This window comes from Pollachius pollachius (assembly GCF_949987615.1).
Source record: "Pollachius pollachius genome assembly, chromosome: 3".
Classification (NCBI taxonomy): Eukaryota; Metazoa; Chordata; class Actinopteri; order Gadiformes; family Gadidae; genus Pollachius; species Pollachius pollachius.
Genome location: NC_136936.1, coordinates 20043507 through 20058811, shown reverse-complemented (window position 1 = coordinate 20058811; position 15305 = coordinate 20043507). Strand labels below are relative to the sequence as shown.

At 49.5% G+C, this 15305-nt stretch overlaps 1 protein-coding gene across 10 annotated transcripts in view; it reads left to right on the top strand.

The window, feature by feature from the left end:
* The window catches only part of phldb1b (pleckstrin homology-like domain, family B, member 1b), a 69653-nt gene that overhangs the window by 51636 nt on the left and 2712 nt on the right, over positions 1 to 15305 (top strand). For 8 of the 10 annotated variants that reach the window (XM_079732591.1, XM_079732588.1, XM_079732587.1 and 5 more), the window contains 11 exons: positions 494 to 649; positions 2763 to 2873; positions 3389 to 3478; positions 6464 to 6580; positions 7277 to 7379; positions 7637 to 7681; positions 9003 to 9375; positions 9703 to 9793; positions 10647 to 10793; positions 11616 to 11835; positions 13857 to 13942. In XM_079732591.1, the coding sequence (XP_079588717.1) occupies positions 494 to 649; positions 2763 to 2873; positions 3389 to 3478; positions 6464 to 6580; positions 7277 to 7379; positions 7637 to 7681; positions 9003 to 9375; positions 9703 to 9793; positions 10647 to 10793; positions 11616 to 11835; positions 13857 to 13942 (1539 nt within the window). The remainder of the gene's footprint in view (positions 1 to 493; positions 650 to 2762; positions 2874 to 3388; positions 3479 to 6463; positions 6581 to 7276; positions 7380 to 7636; positions 7682 to 9002; positions 9376 to 9702; positions 9794 to 10646; positions 10794 to 11615; positions 11836 to 13856; positions 13943 to 15305) is intronic. The other 2 variants (XM_079732586.1, XM_079732589.1) reach the window with 2 other exon arrangements.

Sequence of the window (15305 nt, the reverse complement as noted above, 5' to 3'; positions counted from 1 at the left end):
GCATAACTGCTCACTAATCAATTAACAAAGACTAGCTCCATCGTTTTCTCTCCGCTTTTCTCTCCTCTGCCTTCTGCTGTGAGCGTTTCCTGATGTGAGGATAGGTCTTGTGCATCGCTCTGTGCCTGTTTAGTCACACCTGACCTTTAAATCATCCCCTGAAAGCCACACGATGAAATAAGACATATTCCATCAATGAACAAAATTCGATTGAACAAAGCTCCCTTTTCAGGAGGTTGGGTGCTTTAAGTCTGAGAGACTTTGATTTGTGTGATGTGAGGGTTTGGCTTTGACACATGGTGGGGAAGAACTGAATCCTTATGTATTAATTTATTTATTATATTATATATTCCTGTGTGAAGTGTCAGCTATACTGATAATGTGCCGGTGTGTTTGTTGTTCCTTGTGTGTGTGTGTGCGTGTGTGTGTGTGTGTGTGTGTGTGTGTGTGTGTGTGTGTGTGTGTGTGTGTGTGTGTGTGTGTGTATGTTCAGGAAGGGGAGGTGCTGGAGGCAAGCAGCAAGCGGTTTGAGGACCTGGAGTTTCAGCAGCTGGAGAAGGAGAGCAGCCTGGAGGAGGAGAGGGAGCTGGTGGGCCAGCAGCTGCTGCACGAGAGGGCCGACTTCCACCGCAGCTCGGTCCGCCGGAAGGTAGGACCACCACTATCTAGACTTCAACATAGACAGGGTCAGGATAGGCTTTAACATAGATAGGGTTAGGATAGACTTTAACATAGATAGGGTCAGGATAGACTTTAACATAGATAGGGTCAGGATAGGCTTTAACATAGATAGGGTCAGGATAGACTTTAACATAGATAGGGTCAGGATAGACTTTAACATAGATAGGGTCAGGATAGACTTTAACATAGACAGGGTCAGGATAGGCTTTAACATAGATAGGGTTAGGATAGGCTTTACCATAGATAGGGTCAGGATAGACTTTAACATAGACAGGGTCAGGATAGGCTTTAACATAGATAGGGTTAGGATAGACTTTAACATAGACAGGGTCAGGATAGGCTTTAACATAGACAGGGTCAGGATAGGCTTTAACATAGATAGGGTTAGGATAGACTTTAACATAGATAGGGTCAGGATAGACTTTAACATAGATAGGGTCAGGATAGGCTTTAACATAGATAGGGTCAGGATAGACTTTAACATAGATAGGGTCAGGATAGACTTTAACATAGATAGGGTCAGGATAGACTTTAACATAGACAGGGTCAGGATAGGCTTTAACATAGATAGGGTTAGGATAGGCTTTACCATAGATAGGGTCAGGATAGACTTTAACATAGACAGGGTCAGGATAGGCTTTAACATAGATAGGGTCAGGATAGACTTTAACATAGATAGGGTCAGGATAGACTTTAACATAGATAGGGTCAGGATAGACTTTAACATAGATAGGGTCAGGATAAACTCTAACATAGATAGGGTCAGGGTAGACTTTAACATAGATAGGGACAGGATAGACTTTAACATAGATAGGGACAGGATAGACTTTAACATAGATAGGGACAGGATAGACTTTAACATAGATAGGGTCAGGATAAACTTTAACATAGATAGGGTTAGGATAGACTTTAACATAGATAGGGTCAGGATAGACATTAACATAGATAGGGTCAGGATAGACTTTAAAGGACCCATGGCATGCTACTTTATGGATGCTTTAATATAGATATTAGTGGGCGCCTAACACAGTATTTGAAGACGTTCCCGAAATTCAGCCGTGGTGCAGAATTAAAGCCACTACGAGCCAGTCGCACATTGAGCTTTCCCCAAACGCGCCGTTTCGGTGTCTGTAGCTATAATGCAAATGAGGAGGAGAGAGGCGGGTCAAGGAGGAGGGTAGGGGTGTGGCCCTGAGCAGCTTGTGGCCCCGGTACAATGCGCTCTGTTTACAGTGGATGTATCGCAATGGCGAGGCGCACACAGCCTTTGGCCGTGTTCTGTAAATATTCTGGAACACTCCGGGTGCTCCGGCGGGAGTCCTGGAGCTTTATATCTAAATAATATCATATTATACATAGATAGACCTCCAGACGATATTATGAATCTCAAGCGACCGCGTCAGGTTCTCCGACGTCTCTGGTTCTTCCACGTCCACATCAACCTGAAGTAGACTGAACCGCGACATGGAGGAGAAAGGGATTGTTGCCCGCGATTGTCTCCCGCTGGACACACACACACACACATGTTGCGCTCGCACGTCGTAGCTCATTGTCTCATTGGGCCAAATTCTTTGGGCGGGCAAGGCAGAGAAAGGGGCGGTAACTTGGCCCCTTATGACGACATATGGGGCCACATTCCAAATCAGCGCGCCTGAGCTTCCATTTGTTCAAAGGCGAGCAGGATACCTAATGCTCGTTTTACACCGAACACAAGTTTTAGCCACTGGGGGACGATAGGCAGGCTAGGGGAACTCATATTAACGTTAGAAAACCTCATAAAGTGAGATTTCCACGCCATGAGACCTTTAACATAGATAGGGTCAGGATAGACTTTAACATAGATAGGGTCAGGATAGACTTCAACATAGATAGGGTCAGGATAGACTTTAACATGGATAGGGTCAGGATAGACTTTAACATAGATAGGGTCAGGATAGACTTTAACATAGATAGGGTCAGGATAGACTTTAACATAGATAGGGTCAGGATAGACTTTAACATAGATAGGGTCAGGATAGACTTTAACATAGATAGGGTTGGGGTTCCGGGACAGAGGGTGACCATGTTCCTCTGTCCCCAAGGAGAAGGTGTGTGCCCTGGAGGGCCAGGCCCACCAGCTGGGCCTCCAGGCCTCCCAGGAGTCTGAGCGGATGACCTCGGAGCGGACTCTGGCTCTGCAGATGCTGCAGAAGGTGGGTGCTATGTTTGGACGTGGGGCTGAAAGCCTTGTCTGACTAGCTCATTACTAGCGCCTGTCTCTGAAACTCTGGGCTATCGTCTGATGGCCATCGTCCTTCCCCAGACTGCTCTTCGTTGTGCCCTCCTTGTTTTAATATTCTTTGGTGGCGTTTCAGGTTCAGACAATATTTTGGCTGATCTCTATAAACAGATATCACAGTGGATCCAAAGCTGAGTCAGTTTCCGATGATAGCCAGTGCCCTCTTGGATTGTTGCTCCTCACACACACGGTCAAACTTGAATATGATTGGTCAATACCACTTGTTAAAAGATAAAAGAAAATCAGTGATATCTCCATGTTGCCAAGCTCAAAGCTACGAGATGCCCCTCATGGAATTCCTTAAAATGCAAATCAAGTTTACAATAATCCCCATTCCGATCTGGTTTCTCAGCAGAATCTGTGTTTCCATGTTGCTGGAGGATATGGACGGCTTCTCTAACTCTTGTCTACGTTGTATTTATTCCTTAGGAGAAAGAGCGACTCTCGGTTCTGGAGAAGAGATACCACAGTCTGACGGGAGGAAGGACCTTTCCCAAACCCTGCAGCACCATGAAAGAGGTGAGAGAACGACGGCCGACAGCCAGAGACGCACACTGACTGGCGGTGAGCTGCTTCTGTCAGATGTGTTCAGCGTGTTCATCTGGTGCATCAAGAATTGTGGTGCTGAGTTAAACGTTGTGCGATCCTAACCGTTGCGCTGCGATCCGTTCTCCTGCTCTAATTGCTCATCTTCTGATCAACCTCTGAATTCGAGGGGGGTCTGGTACTCAGGGGGTCTTCGGGCAGACCACAGGGTTAAAGCGGTACTCCAGATGTAAACTGTCAACTAGCGTCTGCTGTCTTACCCTCAGTCAGACACCTTGCTCATTTCCTAAGTCGTCATTGTCCGTCCAGAAGGGGACTTTTGAATCACTTTCCGAAGTCTGTGTCTTTAACCCTCTATTTCTCTTGTTCTCCTTCTGCTCCTCCTTCTGCTCCTCCTTCTTCCGCTCAACCTTCTGCTCGACCTTCTGCTCCTCCTTCTGCTCCACCTTCTGCTCCTCCTTCTGCTCCTCCTTCTGCTCCACCTTGCTGCTGTCTCCTTCCTGATGCCCCAACCCCTCCCTCCGCCGGCCTGTGAAGGAGTATGTGACGGTGGGCCAGCTCAGCCAGATGTACGGGATGCCCAAGGTGGAGTCGTCCCCAACCTCTCCTCCCCATCGCCCCCTGCAGGCCAGCGCCGGGGACCGCGTCTTCCCCCGCGTCCCCTCTTTGTACCGCTCCACCCCCTGTCTCTCTATGGAGGTGTGTGTGTGTGTGTGGTCGGTTTCCGACTGCCCCTTTTAAGCCCCTCCTCCCTTTTTCCTTTGAGTCGGGGCCACAATCTGATTCTTGTTTCTGTCCCTCTCTGCTTTGCTTACTTGTCGTGTTCTCTTCTTCTACTCTCCTCCCGTCACGCTTTCCTGTCTTCCACGCGGCACCGTCCTCCTCTTCCTCCTCCTCCTCCTTTTCTACCGTCAGTCGGAGGCCAGTAGGCCAAACATCCCCATGCTAGATTTAGAGCAGTGGTACCGGGAGGTGATGGCGGCTGGGCAGGCCAACCAGCTCTGTCCTGTACCTCCTCTCTCTGCTAAGTCGCTTTCAGGCTACAAGCTACAGGTACACGGGATGAGACTTCCTCCTATTTTCTCCTCCTACTCCTTCTCTCTCTCCCACTCTTTCTCTCTCTGTTTCTGCAACTGTACAATACTGACAGCACCTTGCCAGTAAAACACTCAGAGTGTGTGTGTGTGTGTGTGTGTGTGTGTGTGTGTGTGTGTGCGCGCGCCTCTTTTCGTGCGTGTATGTCTGCATGTGATTTGGGGATGAAATGTATTGACATGGTGGTGTAAATAACGTAGAGGAAATGAAAGGACCAGATATGAAAGGGCACTGTCCCAAGTGTGTGTGTGTGTGTGTGTGTGTTAAGCATAGCTTTAACCACCTTGTATGAGCTGAAGTTGCATCTGGTGGATTAGATCTCTGTGTTTGTGAGACCCCAAGTTTAGTGATGACATTGACCCTTGTCGAGGTGCATGATATTTGTTCATGTCCCCCCTCTGATGGACTGTAGCATCTCCCATAGCTGGATCTTTGTTTTGGCCAATCCAAGTTCCACCAAACCTCCCTGGCCAGGTTGTTTTCTCCAACACGCCAACAAACTAACAAATGCACACTATTGACGAGGCGCTGGCCGGAGCAGACCTTATGATCCTGTGGTCTGAGACAACACCTCCTTCAACATCATAGTAGTAACATCGTTGAGGTCTGAGCCAACACCTCCTTTAACATCGTAGTAGTAACATCGTTCAAGTCTGAGCCAACACCTCCTTTAACATCGTAGTAGTAACATCGTTGAGGTCTGAGCCAACACCTCCTTCAACATCGGTAGTACCCTCAAGTGCAACTCGCAAATTATGTTTACCAGTTCAAATAACTATCTTTAAATATAAAGTTTTGATGCATTGCTGGGTTTTAAGAGGATTTTTCTTTTTTATGATTTAATATTCCAAAAGCTTTTATCTGTACGTGAAGAGAATATTATTTGATAGGGTTTAAACATTGGTCTTGTTGTTTTCTCCTATTCAAGCTATTGCATTGCAGCCAACTAGCCAAACAGTAACCTTCACGTATGACCTATTTAGCAGACCGTATAAATTATGACCTCTCAACGTAGCTCCTTACATGATGAGTCCCACTCGATGCTGAACCAAAATGATCCACAACTAATCCTTGTTTTCAACCTGGACCCTATTTCTGATAGTTCTGGGTCTAAGGGACTAACGGGGACAACAAGGTTTGAAATTTGTCCGGTATTGAGTGAGCCTAAACTGTGAAAAAAGGATGCAGGTCAATCTTTTGGGGCGATTAGACCCAGTCAACGTACGTCCTCTAAAATTGCTTGTTGATCCTATCATCCTGGAAAGGATCCCTACAGAGAAATAAAACCCATTTCTTTACCTTTCGCCTAAGGCTGTTCTGTGTTTATTGTCTAGCTCAAGGATAAGTCTCGCGAGAGTTGAGTTGTATCAGGAACGGTGGAAACTTGAGTGAGAGCTGGAGAGAGGAGTGTTTGTTGTGGTGGATTACAGAAAGTGTAGCTTCGTGCTATCTAAAGGTTCTGGGGAAGGAGAGTTTCGATTGAAAGGGACACCTCCTTAAGCGAGACTTGCTCGGACACAACAAAGGTGGAAAAACAGGTTGTATTGACGTAGGGGTCCTTTCCAGGAAGCTGGAATATAATAGGAGTCTGTCAGTGGCAGAAACAAGCAAGCTCTTTAAGAGGAAGGCAGCCTGTTACTGCAGATTACAGCTGCAATGTTCTCACTCAATACTGGACACATCTCAGAAACCGTTCTCAGTCCTTAGACCCTAATTGAGCGGACCAAGGGTCCATGTTGAAAAATCCTGAAGTTCTCGTTTAACATCATCTCAGTTTCTCTTGATCCATGACATCTGAACGTCGTAAAAGGTTTCTGACTTTGCTTCAGCGGTTCCAGCTGACCTCTTGCTCTTCGTTGTCAGGTGTTTCGCTCAAAGCAGGACACTGACGTGGGACTGTCCGTTCACCAGACTAAAGCTGGCTCTCCGTCCCTGCTCCACCACGGCCATGCAACGCTGGGCCGAAACTCATCCTCCAAGGTTAGTTTGATCAAGACTAAACACATCCTCCAAGGTTAGTTTGAGGACTAAACTCATCCTCCAAGGTTAGTTTGAGGACTAAACTCATCCTTCAAGGTTTGTTTGAGGACCTAACTCATCCTCCTAGGTTAGTTTGATGAGGACGAAACTCATCCTCCAAGGTAAGTTTGATGAAGACTAAACTCATCCTCAAGGTTAGTTTGATGAAGACTGAACTCATCCTCCAAGGTTAGTTTGAGGAGTAAACTCATCCTCTAAGGTTAGTTTGATGAAGACTAAACTCATCCTCCAAAGTTTGTTTGATGAAGACTCAACAGTAGTGTGGTTGCCTTTATTAATATGAAGTAGTTCTTTACTACTTGTAGGCATTGGGTTAAGTAGGTACTTTGATAATGTGATATTTGCTGTGACTGTTGGGCACTACCACTCATACAAAGAAAGGACAAGCCTTGTATTTCTGATTGGTATGTATGATGCTACTCTGCACTCTCTGCAGGTGTTGTTAACTACTACTACTGTTGATAACTGTTGACTAGCCAATCCGATAGCGATTGTTTGCTTGGATTGATGGCAGCCTCAATTGGAAGTGGCTTGTGATACATGCAAAATGTGAACCCAAAACAAGTGAGCACGTAAACGCCCACTTCTATGTATGGTTTTAGTGGTTTAACTTGTGGTAATCCTTGTGTCCCACAGAGTCCCCTACTGGGGGCCAACAGCACCGGCAGTCTGCCCCGGAACCTGGCCGCCACGCTGCAGGACATAGAGAACAAAAGGCAGCTGGCCCTGCAGCAGAAAGGTGACCACACACCTCCTCCTCCACTTCCTACTGTACCACACACCTCCTCCACCTCCTCCTCCTTTACCACACCACAATCTCCTCCTCCTGTACCGCTCTCCGAGAGAAATGTGGTCTAGATTGGAACAGAGACTTCACAGACCCGTGTTGTGTTCAGAGGGCCATGTTTGTCCTCAATTTGTATGTCACCTCCTTCCTCCCCCCACCTCTGTGTGGCTGTGTGTTCCTCCTATCTGGACACGTCTCTGTGTCCTCAGAGTCCCAGAGGCCTGGTGTACACTCCGTAGCGGAAGCCCCTGAAGGTAGCACTTGTTTATTTAGTTTTTTACACTGAGATTGGTACTCTCTTTCATTCTCTTTTATTCAGCATCTCTTTCATCCCTTCTGCCATCTCTGCTCTTTGTCTGTCTCCCTCTCCATCCGTCCGCCTGCTCTCTGATGTTCCCTTTATGTCTGCTTGGGCCTTCAAATGAAATCACGCTCCTCTAGTATTCTGTTTTTTGGGAGAATCAATATTGCATGTTCAGCGCTACAGTGCAACGTTTTTTAGTTTGTACAAATATTTTGGCTCCAGCATTGCAAGGGTTTGATGATGTGTGATAAAGGGGCCCTCTCCACAGCCCTCGTTAAGGGTTTGATGATGTGTGATACAGGGGGCCTTCACAGCCCTCATTGTTAAGGGTTTACTGATGTGTGATACAGGGGCCCTCTCCACAGCCCCCCTGGTTAAGAGGTGACTGCTGTAGCTTGGGGTCCTTGAGCCTAAGGGCCCATTCACACCAAATCAGGCCTTTCAGCGATTAATGGGCATGTGCCTAGCTCTGTGTGGTGCTGAACCTGGTGGTGCTGAAGCTGGTGGGGCTGTACCTGGTGGTGTCTTCATAACAGAAGGTGGCTCTGTGGTGGTGGTGTCTCCATGCTGCTTTTTACAGTGAAGCCTCCTGACGGTGTTGTTGTGCTCCTGCAGTAGTGAGGGTTGCTGACGGTGTTGGTGTTCCCCTGACGGTGTTGTGGTTCTCCTGACGGTTTTGGTGTTCCCCTGACGGTGTTGTGGTTCCACTGACGGTGTTGGAGTTCCCCTGACGGTGTTGTGGTTCCCCTTACGGTGTTGGTGTTCCCCTGACGGTGTTGTGGTTCTCCTGACGTGTTGTGGTTCCCCTGACGGTGTTGGTGTTCCCCTGACGGTGTAGTGGTCCCCCTGACGGTGTTGTGGTCCCCCTGACGGTGTAGTGGTCCCCCTGGCGGTGTTGTGGTCCCCCTGACGATGTAGTGGTCCCCCTGACGGTGTTGTGGTCCCCCTGGCGGTGTTGTGGTCCCCCTGACGATGTAGTGGTCCCCCTGACGGTGTTGTGGTCCCCCTGCCGGTGTAGTGGTCCCCCTGACGGTGTAGTGGTCCCCCTGGCGGTGTTGTGGTCCCCCTGACGATGTAGTGGTCCCCCTGACGGTGTTGTGGTCCCCCTGCCGGTGTAGTGGTCCCCCTGACGGTGTAGTGGTCCCCCTGGCGGTGTTGTGGTCCCCCTGACGATGTAGTGGTCCCCCTGGCGGTGTTGTGGTCCCCCTGACGATGTAGTGGTCCCCCTGACGGTGTTGGTGTTCTCCTGACGGTGAAGCGGTGCTTTGCAGGGCAGCAGGTGATCGAGGAGCAGCGGCGGCGTCTGCTGGCCCTGAAGCAGCGGGCGGTGCTGGAGGCCCAGTGCCAGTGGGAGGCGCTGCGGGGCGCCCAGGCCCCGCTGGCCGCCGCCCCGTCCTCCCAGTGCCAGTGGGAGGGGCTGCGGGGCTCCCAGCTGGCCCCCGCCCAGTCCTCCCAGTACTCCTCTGTTGCCGACGGGGGGGGCTCGCCCCACCTGATGCACCACTCCATCCTGCACCACCACCAGCACCAGGAGGGCGGAGGAGGGAGGCCCTACGACACGCTGAGCCTGGAGAGCTCCGACAGCATGGACACCAGCATCTCCACCGGCAACAACTCGGCCTGCTCACCTGACAACATGTCCAGGTGGGGACGCGCGCGCGCGCGCACACACACACACACACACACACACACACACACACACACACACACACACACACACACACACACACACACACACACACACACACACACACACACACACACACACACACACACACACACACACACACGTGCAAACACACACCAACAAACACAAACAATATGCAGATATGGGGACAAGAAAATATCATAATTTAAAAGATCATCAAAATCATATTATATATATGTGTGTATATATATATATATATAAAAACCTGTAATAGCGTAACCCATTGATGCTGGTCGCTCACATTGTGGTCCTCTGGTCTTCAGCAGCAGTGGAATGGACGCCTTAAGGATCGAGGAGATGGGGAAGATGTTGAGGGAGGCCCAGCTGGAGAAGGCCAGGCTGATCGAGTCACGGGTAAGTTAAGGGAGGTCACCAGATCACCTCCCTTAACCAGCTGGGTAACGTGGGCAGTACATAGGGTTTAAAAGACATGTAACAGTAGACACTACCCACAATGCATCCAGAGATCTCTGTCCACAACATCAGGCGTAGAGAAAGAACCAGGGCTGAGCAGCAGCCCCTTCTCTCTCATGGGGGGCAGGCCCCAAAGACCTCCGCCCCCCCCCGGGCTCAACGCCTGCTGAGGCTGCTCCATGAGCACCACTACCCCCCACCGTGTGTGTGTGTGTGTGTGTGTGTGTATGTGTAAACCTTTTGTCATATTGTTGCCATAGCAGAGCCATTCTTGGGAGCAAGATGTATGCTTTGCCGACTTCTGAATTTTAAAACGCTGGGCATTGCTTGAGGGGATGCGGCATGCAAGTTTAATGAAGCCCTCCCCCACCAACCGTGTCCGAGCGTACGGAGACATCCATGTTTAATGGGGTTAGTTCTGGGATCCTCGCAGCACTGTCTCTGAGAGGAAAGAACCATCGCACAAAGCAGGCAGCTCTAGCAAACTCCAACCTAAGTTCAAATGTTCATGAGTATCTAAGGTATCAAAACAATAATTTACAGCCATAAACACTGGGAGTTTGAGGTAAAAAAAAATGCACTGCTAATTTTGCATTACAATGGATTGAGTATCAGTTTAAAATAGTATAATTCACTAAGCCAGTATATAAAGGGACATTATATATGTGTACAGGCCATTGAAAATCAAGAGCCTTAAAAAAACACAGTCTGGTGACAATTTATTCCAAAAGCAATTTGGAGCAATTTGTCACAGAAGGGGAACTGGAATGAAGCGTGTGTCTCTGGGCTGCAGGAGCAGGAGTGCTTGGTGCGCAGCCGGCTGCTGGAGGAGGAGAGGAGGAGGAGGGAGGAGGCAGAGAGGAGGCTACAGGACGAGACCTGCCATCGGCAGCTCCTGGTGGAGAAGGAAGTGAAGATGAGGGCCAAGAACTTCTCCCAGGTGGCACACCAGCACACAGTCTGACAGCTCCATACGACCCCCTTGTTAGAATGCATTCAATAATTATTGGGAGGGGGCCCCGATGGCTCACCGGGGTAGAGTGCGTAACATAAAGGACTGGTTATGGTGACCTGACTCTGCCAGATGGATTGATTCGCCTTTGCTCAGCATATCCATCTAGGACCCTTCCGTTGGAGAACTTTTGGGAAGGCGCAAAAATACTGGTTAGCTGATTTGATAAACCATCTGTCCATCACCGCCTATGCCACGTTGTTTAGACTGAACAGTCTCTTCTCGTTGCGTCACACCTAAACCCGCCTCAAAACCAACGCTGATTGGCCGGTCGTTTAGCGCACGGCGCAACTTTTTCTCCATCGCAGGTTACCAGACTGATCTGCGAGTAAATACAATGGAGCTCACGAGATCAGGGTTAGGGTTAGGCTTATGGGCTTCGACGCAGTTGTGAACCTTTATGGTTCTGCGTCGGGTTTCAGTAAGCGGACCAATCACAGCCCTTGCGGCTACGTCGCCTAAACCTAAGGTTACAATCTTTGGGAGGCTTATTTCAGGCCCTTGCAGGTGGATGAAGGAAGGGTCCGTAAGCCCCTTGCATTGCGTGAACGTGGGACCATAATCAGCCCCTGAGTTCTGAACGCAGTGACCGAGTTCAATTCCTGCCTGTGGCCCTTTGCTGCATGTCCTCCCCTTTCTCTCCCATAACCTCCTGTCTATCTCACTCTATCTTAAAACATGAAAATGCCCAAAATATTCAAAATAAATAAATAGTAATAATCAATTTGATTGTTGACCCCCGACCCGCAGGCTCGCCCCATGACGCGCTACCTCCCCATCCGCAAGGAGGAGTTTGACCTGCGCACGCACGTGGAGTCGTCGGGCCACAGCGTGGACACCTGCTACCACATCATCCTCACAGACAAGATGTGCAAGGGCTACCTGGTGAAGATGGGTGGCAAGATCAAGTCCTGGAAGAAGCGCTGGTTCGTGTTCGACCGCCTCAAGAGGACCTTCTCCTACTACGTCGGTAGGACTCTGGATTAATATTAAGACCTTTCTGAGACACCTAAAGCGCTTTACATAGTCAGTGTGTATCACTCCTCATCTGGAGCACGGCAGCCATTTTGCTAACCACACACTGGCTTTCTGGGATCAACACCGGGGTTAGCCCCCTACTCTAGTGATGAGTAGGGACACCGGGGTTAGCCCCCTACTCTAGTGATGAGTAGAGACAACGGGGTTAGCCCCCTACTCTAGTGATGAGTAGAGACACCGGGGTTAGCCCCCTACTCTAGTGATGAGTAGAGACACCGGGGTTAGCCCCGTACTCTAGTGATGAGTAGAGACACCGGGGTTAGCCCCCTACTCTAGTGATGAGTAGAGACACCGGGGTTAGCCCCCCTACTCTAGTGATGAGTAGAGACACCGGGGTTAGCCCCCTACTCTATTGATGAGTAGAGACACCGGGGTTAGCCCCCCTACTCTAGTGATGAGTGCCATTAGAGACACCGCGGGGACAGGACCTCGGTTTAACGTCTCCTCTGAAAGGTGGTGCTCTTCCACAGGACACTGTGTCCCAGGGGCGTTGGGGACATGGCTTTGACAGATATGTCGTAGGCTAGAGTTAGAGCGCCCCCTAATGGCCCTCCAACCCCTCTACAAGCACTGTTTGGTCTCCCAACCAAGAATGGCCCGGGCCAGCCCTGCTTAGCTTCCCGAGGAACCACCACTCAGTGCAGAGGGAATCATGGTCCTGGCTTGTTTTTTGTATTATAAGTAGAAGTAGTAGTTCTTCTGAATGATGATGGAAGTGATTGATTCTGAGCGATCTGCTCTCTTAATCAAGTTAGAAAATGGAGTCAAGGGTCAAGTTATAGGTAGAATGGGATAATGGAAGCATAAAGTGTATAAAGTGAGAAGTGTTGTGAAGCGGTGGGGCTGAGATGGTTTGTGTGGCTGAGGTCACGGTGATTATGAGTGTGTTATTAGCTGCACAGTGGAACTGAGCAGCTCTCTGAAGGCGTCCCACGTGTGTGTGTACAGTGACACCTGAGAATCTCAGCAGACAGCGGTGGCCCTGAACCCCAGTGTGGGTGATGAGGAGGGTGTTTCTGGGAGAGCGCATCGCTCGCACAATCTCTAATGTAGTCATCCGCCGCGAGCGCTGGGACTCGTTAGGCCTGTAAGGCGTTCTCTCTTTGCTTTTTTCCGTGGCTTCAAAAGGCTCTGCTTGAAGTATGTTCTTCTCGCGCAGCGCTTTCAAGCAAAAGGCGCGTGGAGAATACCACATAGGTCGTTAGCATACGCAGCCAGCACCACAGGCGCTCTGAGGAGGCGGGGGGCGGGGGGGGGGGAGCCATTAAGATGCAAGGCTCACCTCTCTACTTCTGTTGACCTTGAAACAAAGATTGGGGTGCAGGCAGAGGTGATGCCCAGCCACTCTGCCCTCCCCACCAGAGGGGGTATTCTCCTGAGACACGTCCCCCTGAAGAAGTCCCAACGCTTCATTAGCACATAATGAGTCGGAGGGGAGGACCACATTTATTATTCCTCGAAATGATGATGCTTATGCGGCATGTGTACCTACCACTCTTAAGTAAGCGTGCGCCAATGTTTCTGCGCCTAAAGAAAGAGGGGAGAGTGTGAGAGGGATGGAGGGTTTGAGTTCCTCAGCTCCCCCTGCTGCTGTTCTGCAGTGGCTGATGAAATAAAACGCAACCATGTACCCGGCGAGTGTAAGAGCGCAGGCAAGTCTGAAATACAATGAGCACGCTATTAGCTTAGAAAAACACTCGCGCACATACCAGAAAAAATAATTTGCTGCGGTTGTCTTTTTCCATCCATCATCACAAACAATAAATGGGGGATCATCCGTTGTATTTCCCTCTTCCTTGGTAATGACTGAATCACCCGCGGTCCGCAACTCTATCCTCTGTGACACACGGATGGAGGAAGAAACACCACCACTGGATGGGTTTCAAAGGCTCAGGCTTTCATTTTAATCTGACCAAATTGTGTGCTCTTTTTTGTTTTTGGTTTGTGGTGCAGACAAGCACGAGACCAAGCTGAAGGGGGTGATCTACTTCCAGGCCATCGAGGAGGTCTACTACGACCACCTGCGCAGTGCCACCAAGGTATGTCTCAGGTTGAACATGTATTCCCGCTGACGGGGTTTTCCCAAACCTCTCTCCCTCTCTGTAAAGATCCCGCCCCCCCCTGTGTGTGTGTGTGTGTGTGTGTGTGTGCGTGTGTGTGTTCTAGCTGTCATGGTAGTGTCATGGCTCTTTTGAGTGCTTGGGCTCCCAGTCCAGCCCGCATCCCGATGTATGAGTGTGTGAGTGTGGGCGGCTGGTCCGCTTGGATTGCTGAAGCCTCGCACTCATGCCGCCCTCGGAGGAACCTGCGGCATGCGGCTGACTGGCCAGCTGTGGTCCCTGCTGTTGCAGGGAGCCTTGTGGAAGATGTCAGGCACCGCACACGTCCAGGCCTCCTTGTGACGCGTGGTTGTTTGCTGCACACTAGAAGAGACGGTAGATTCCAGCGATCGGTGGTTAAACACCTGTTCTAAACATCGCAGCTGTTTTACCCAGAAAGGCTTTAATTGGCACCAGGTGGTAAACGTATCTATTTAGAAGCAAGTGGAGTGTGTATTATTTCTACTCTGGCTGTCGCTGCCCCCCCCCCCTCCCAGTCTAGTTGCTTCCCCAGTGCCTTCCTCAGCTCTAGTGAGACCCCAGTCATGATGCTCCTCACAGCCTGCTGCTGGCTGCCTGTTCCGCTGCATACCAGGATGCATGCTTTGCTGCATACTGCCTGGCTGTTTGGCTGCATACTAGCTGGCTGTTTGGCTGCATACTAGCTGGCTGTTTGGCTGCATACTAGCTGGCTGTTTGGCTGCATACTAGCTGGCTGTTTGGCATCATACTGGCTGGCTGTTTGGCATCATACTGGCTGGCTGTTTGGCTGCATACTAGCTGGCTGTTTGGCATCATACTGGCTGGCTGTTTGGCATCATACTGGCTGGCTGTTTGGCATCATACTGGCTGGCTGTTTGGCATTATACTGGCTGGCTGTTTGGCATCATGCTGGCTGGCTGTTTGGCTGCATACTTGGACGCACCAGCACAGAGCAGAGTGTAAACCAGTTAAGGGGTTTGTCTTTCCTTCTGTGCTCTGAACAGAATAAGAGGTACAAGTCACTGAGTTACTAAAAGTGTTTAGTTATATATCCCAATAACTTAGTGTTTAACAATGTGTACTTGATTTAAATTTAAAGGCTAAAGTGCTGTTTAAAACAACACAAAATCCTTAGTCCTAGCTATACATGCAATAAACAGGTTTCGGAAAGTTACTATAACATTTGATTCCATTTAGTTGAATGTGTATTAGTATTCTTGGTGAATAGGCCCCTTTACCTAGTACTAATGGAGGTTTAATGTGTATTAGTATTCCCCGTGTTTGTGTGTGGCCTCATGATGATGACCACGTGTGTCTCCAG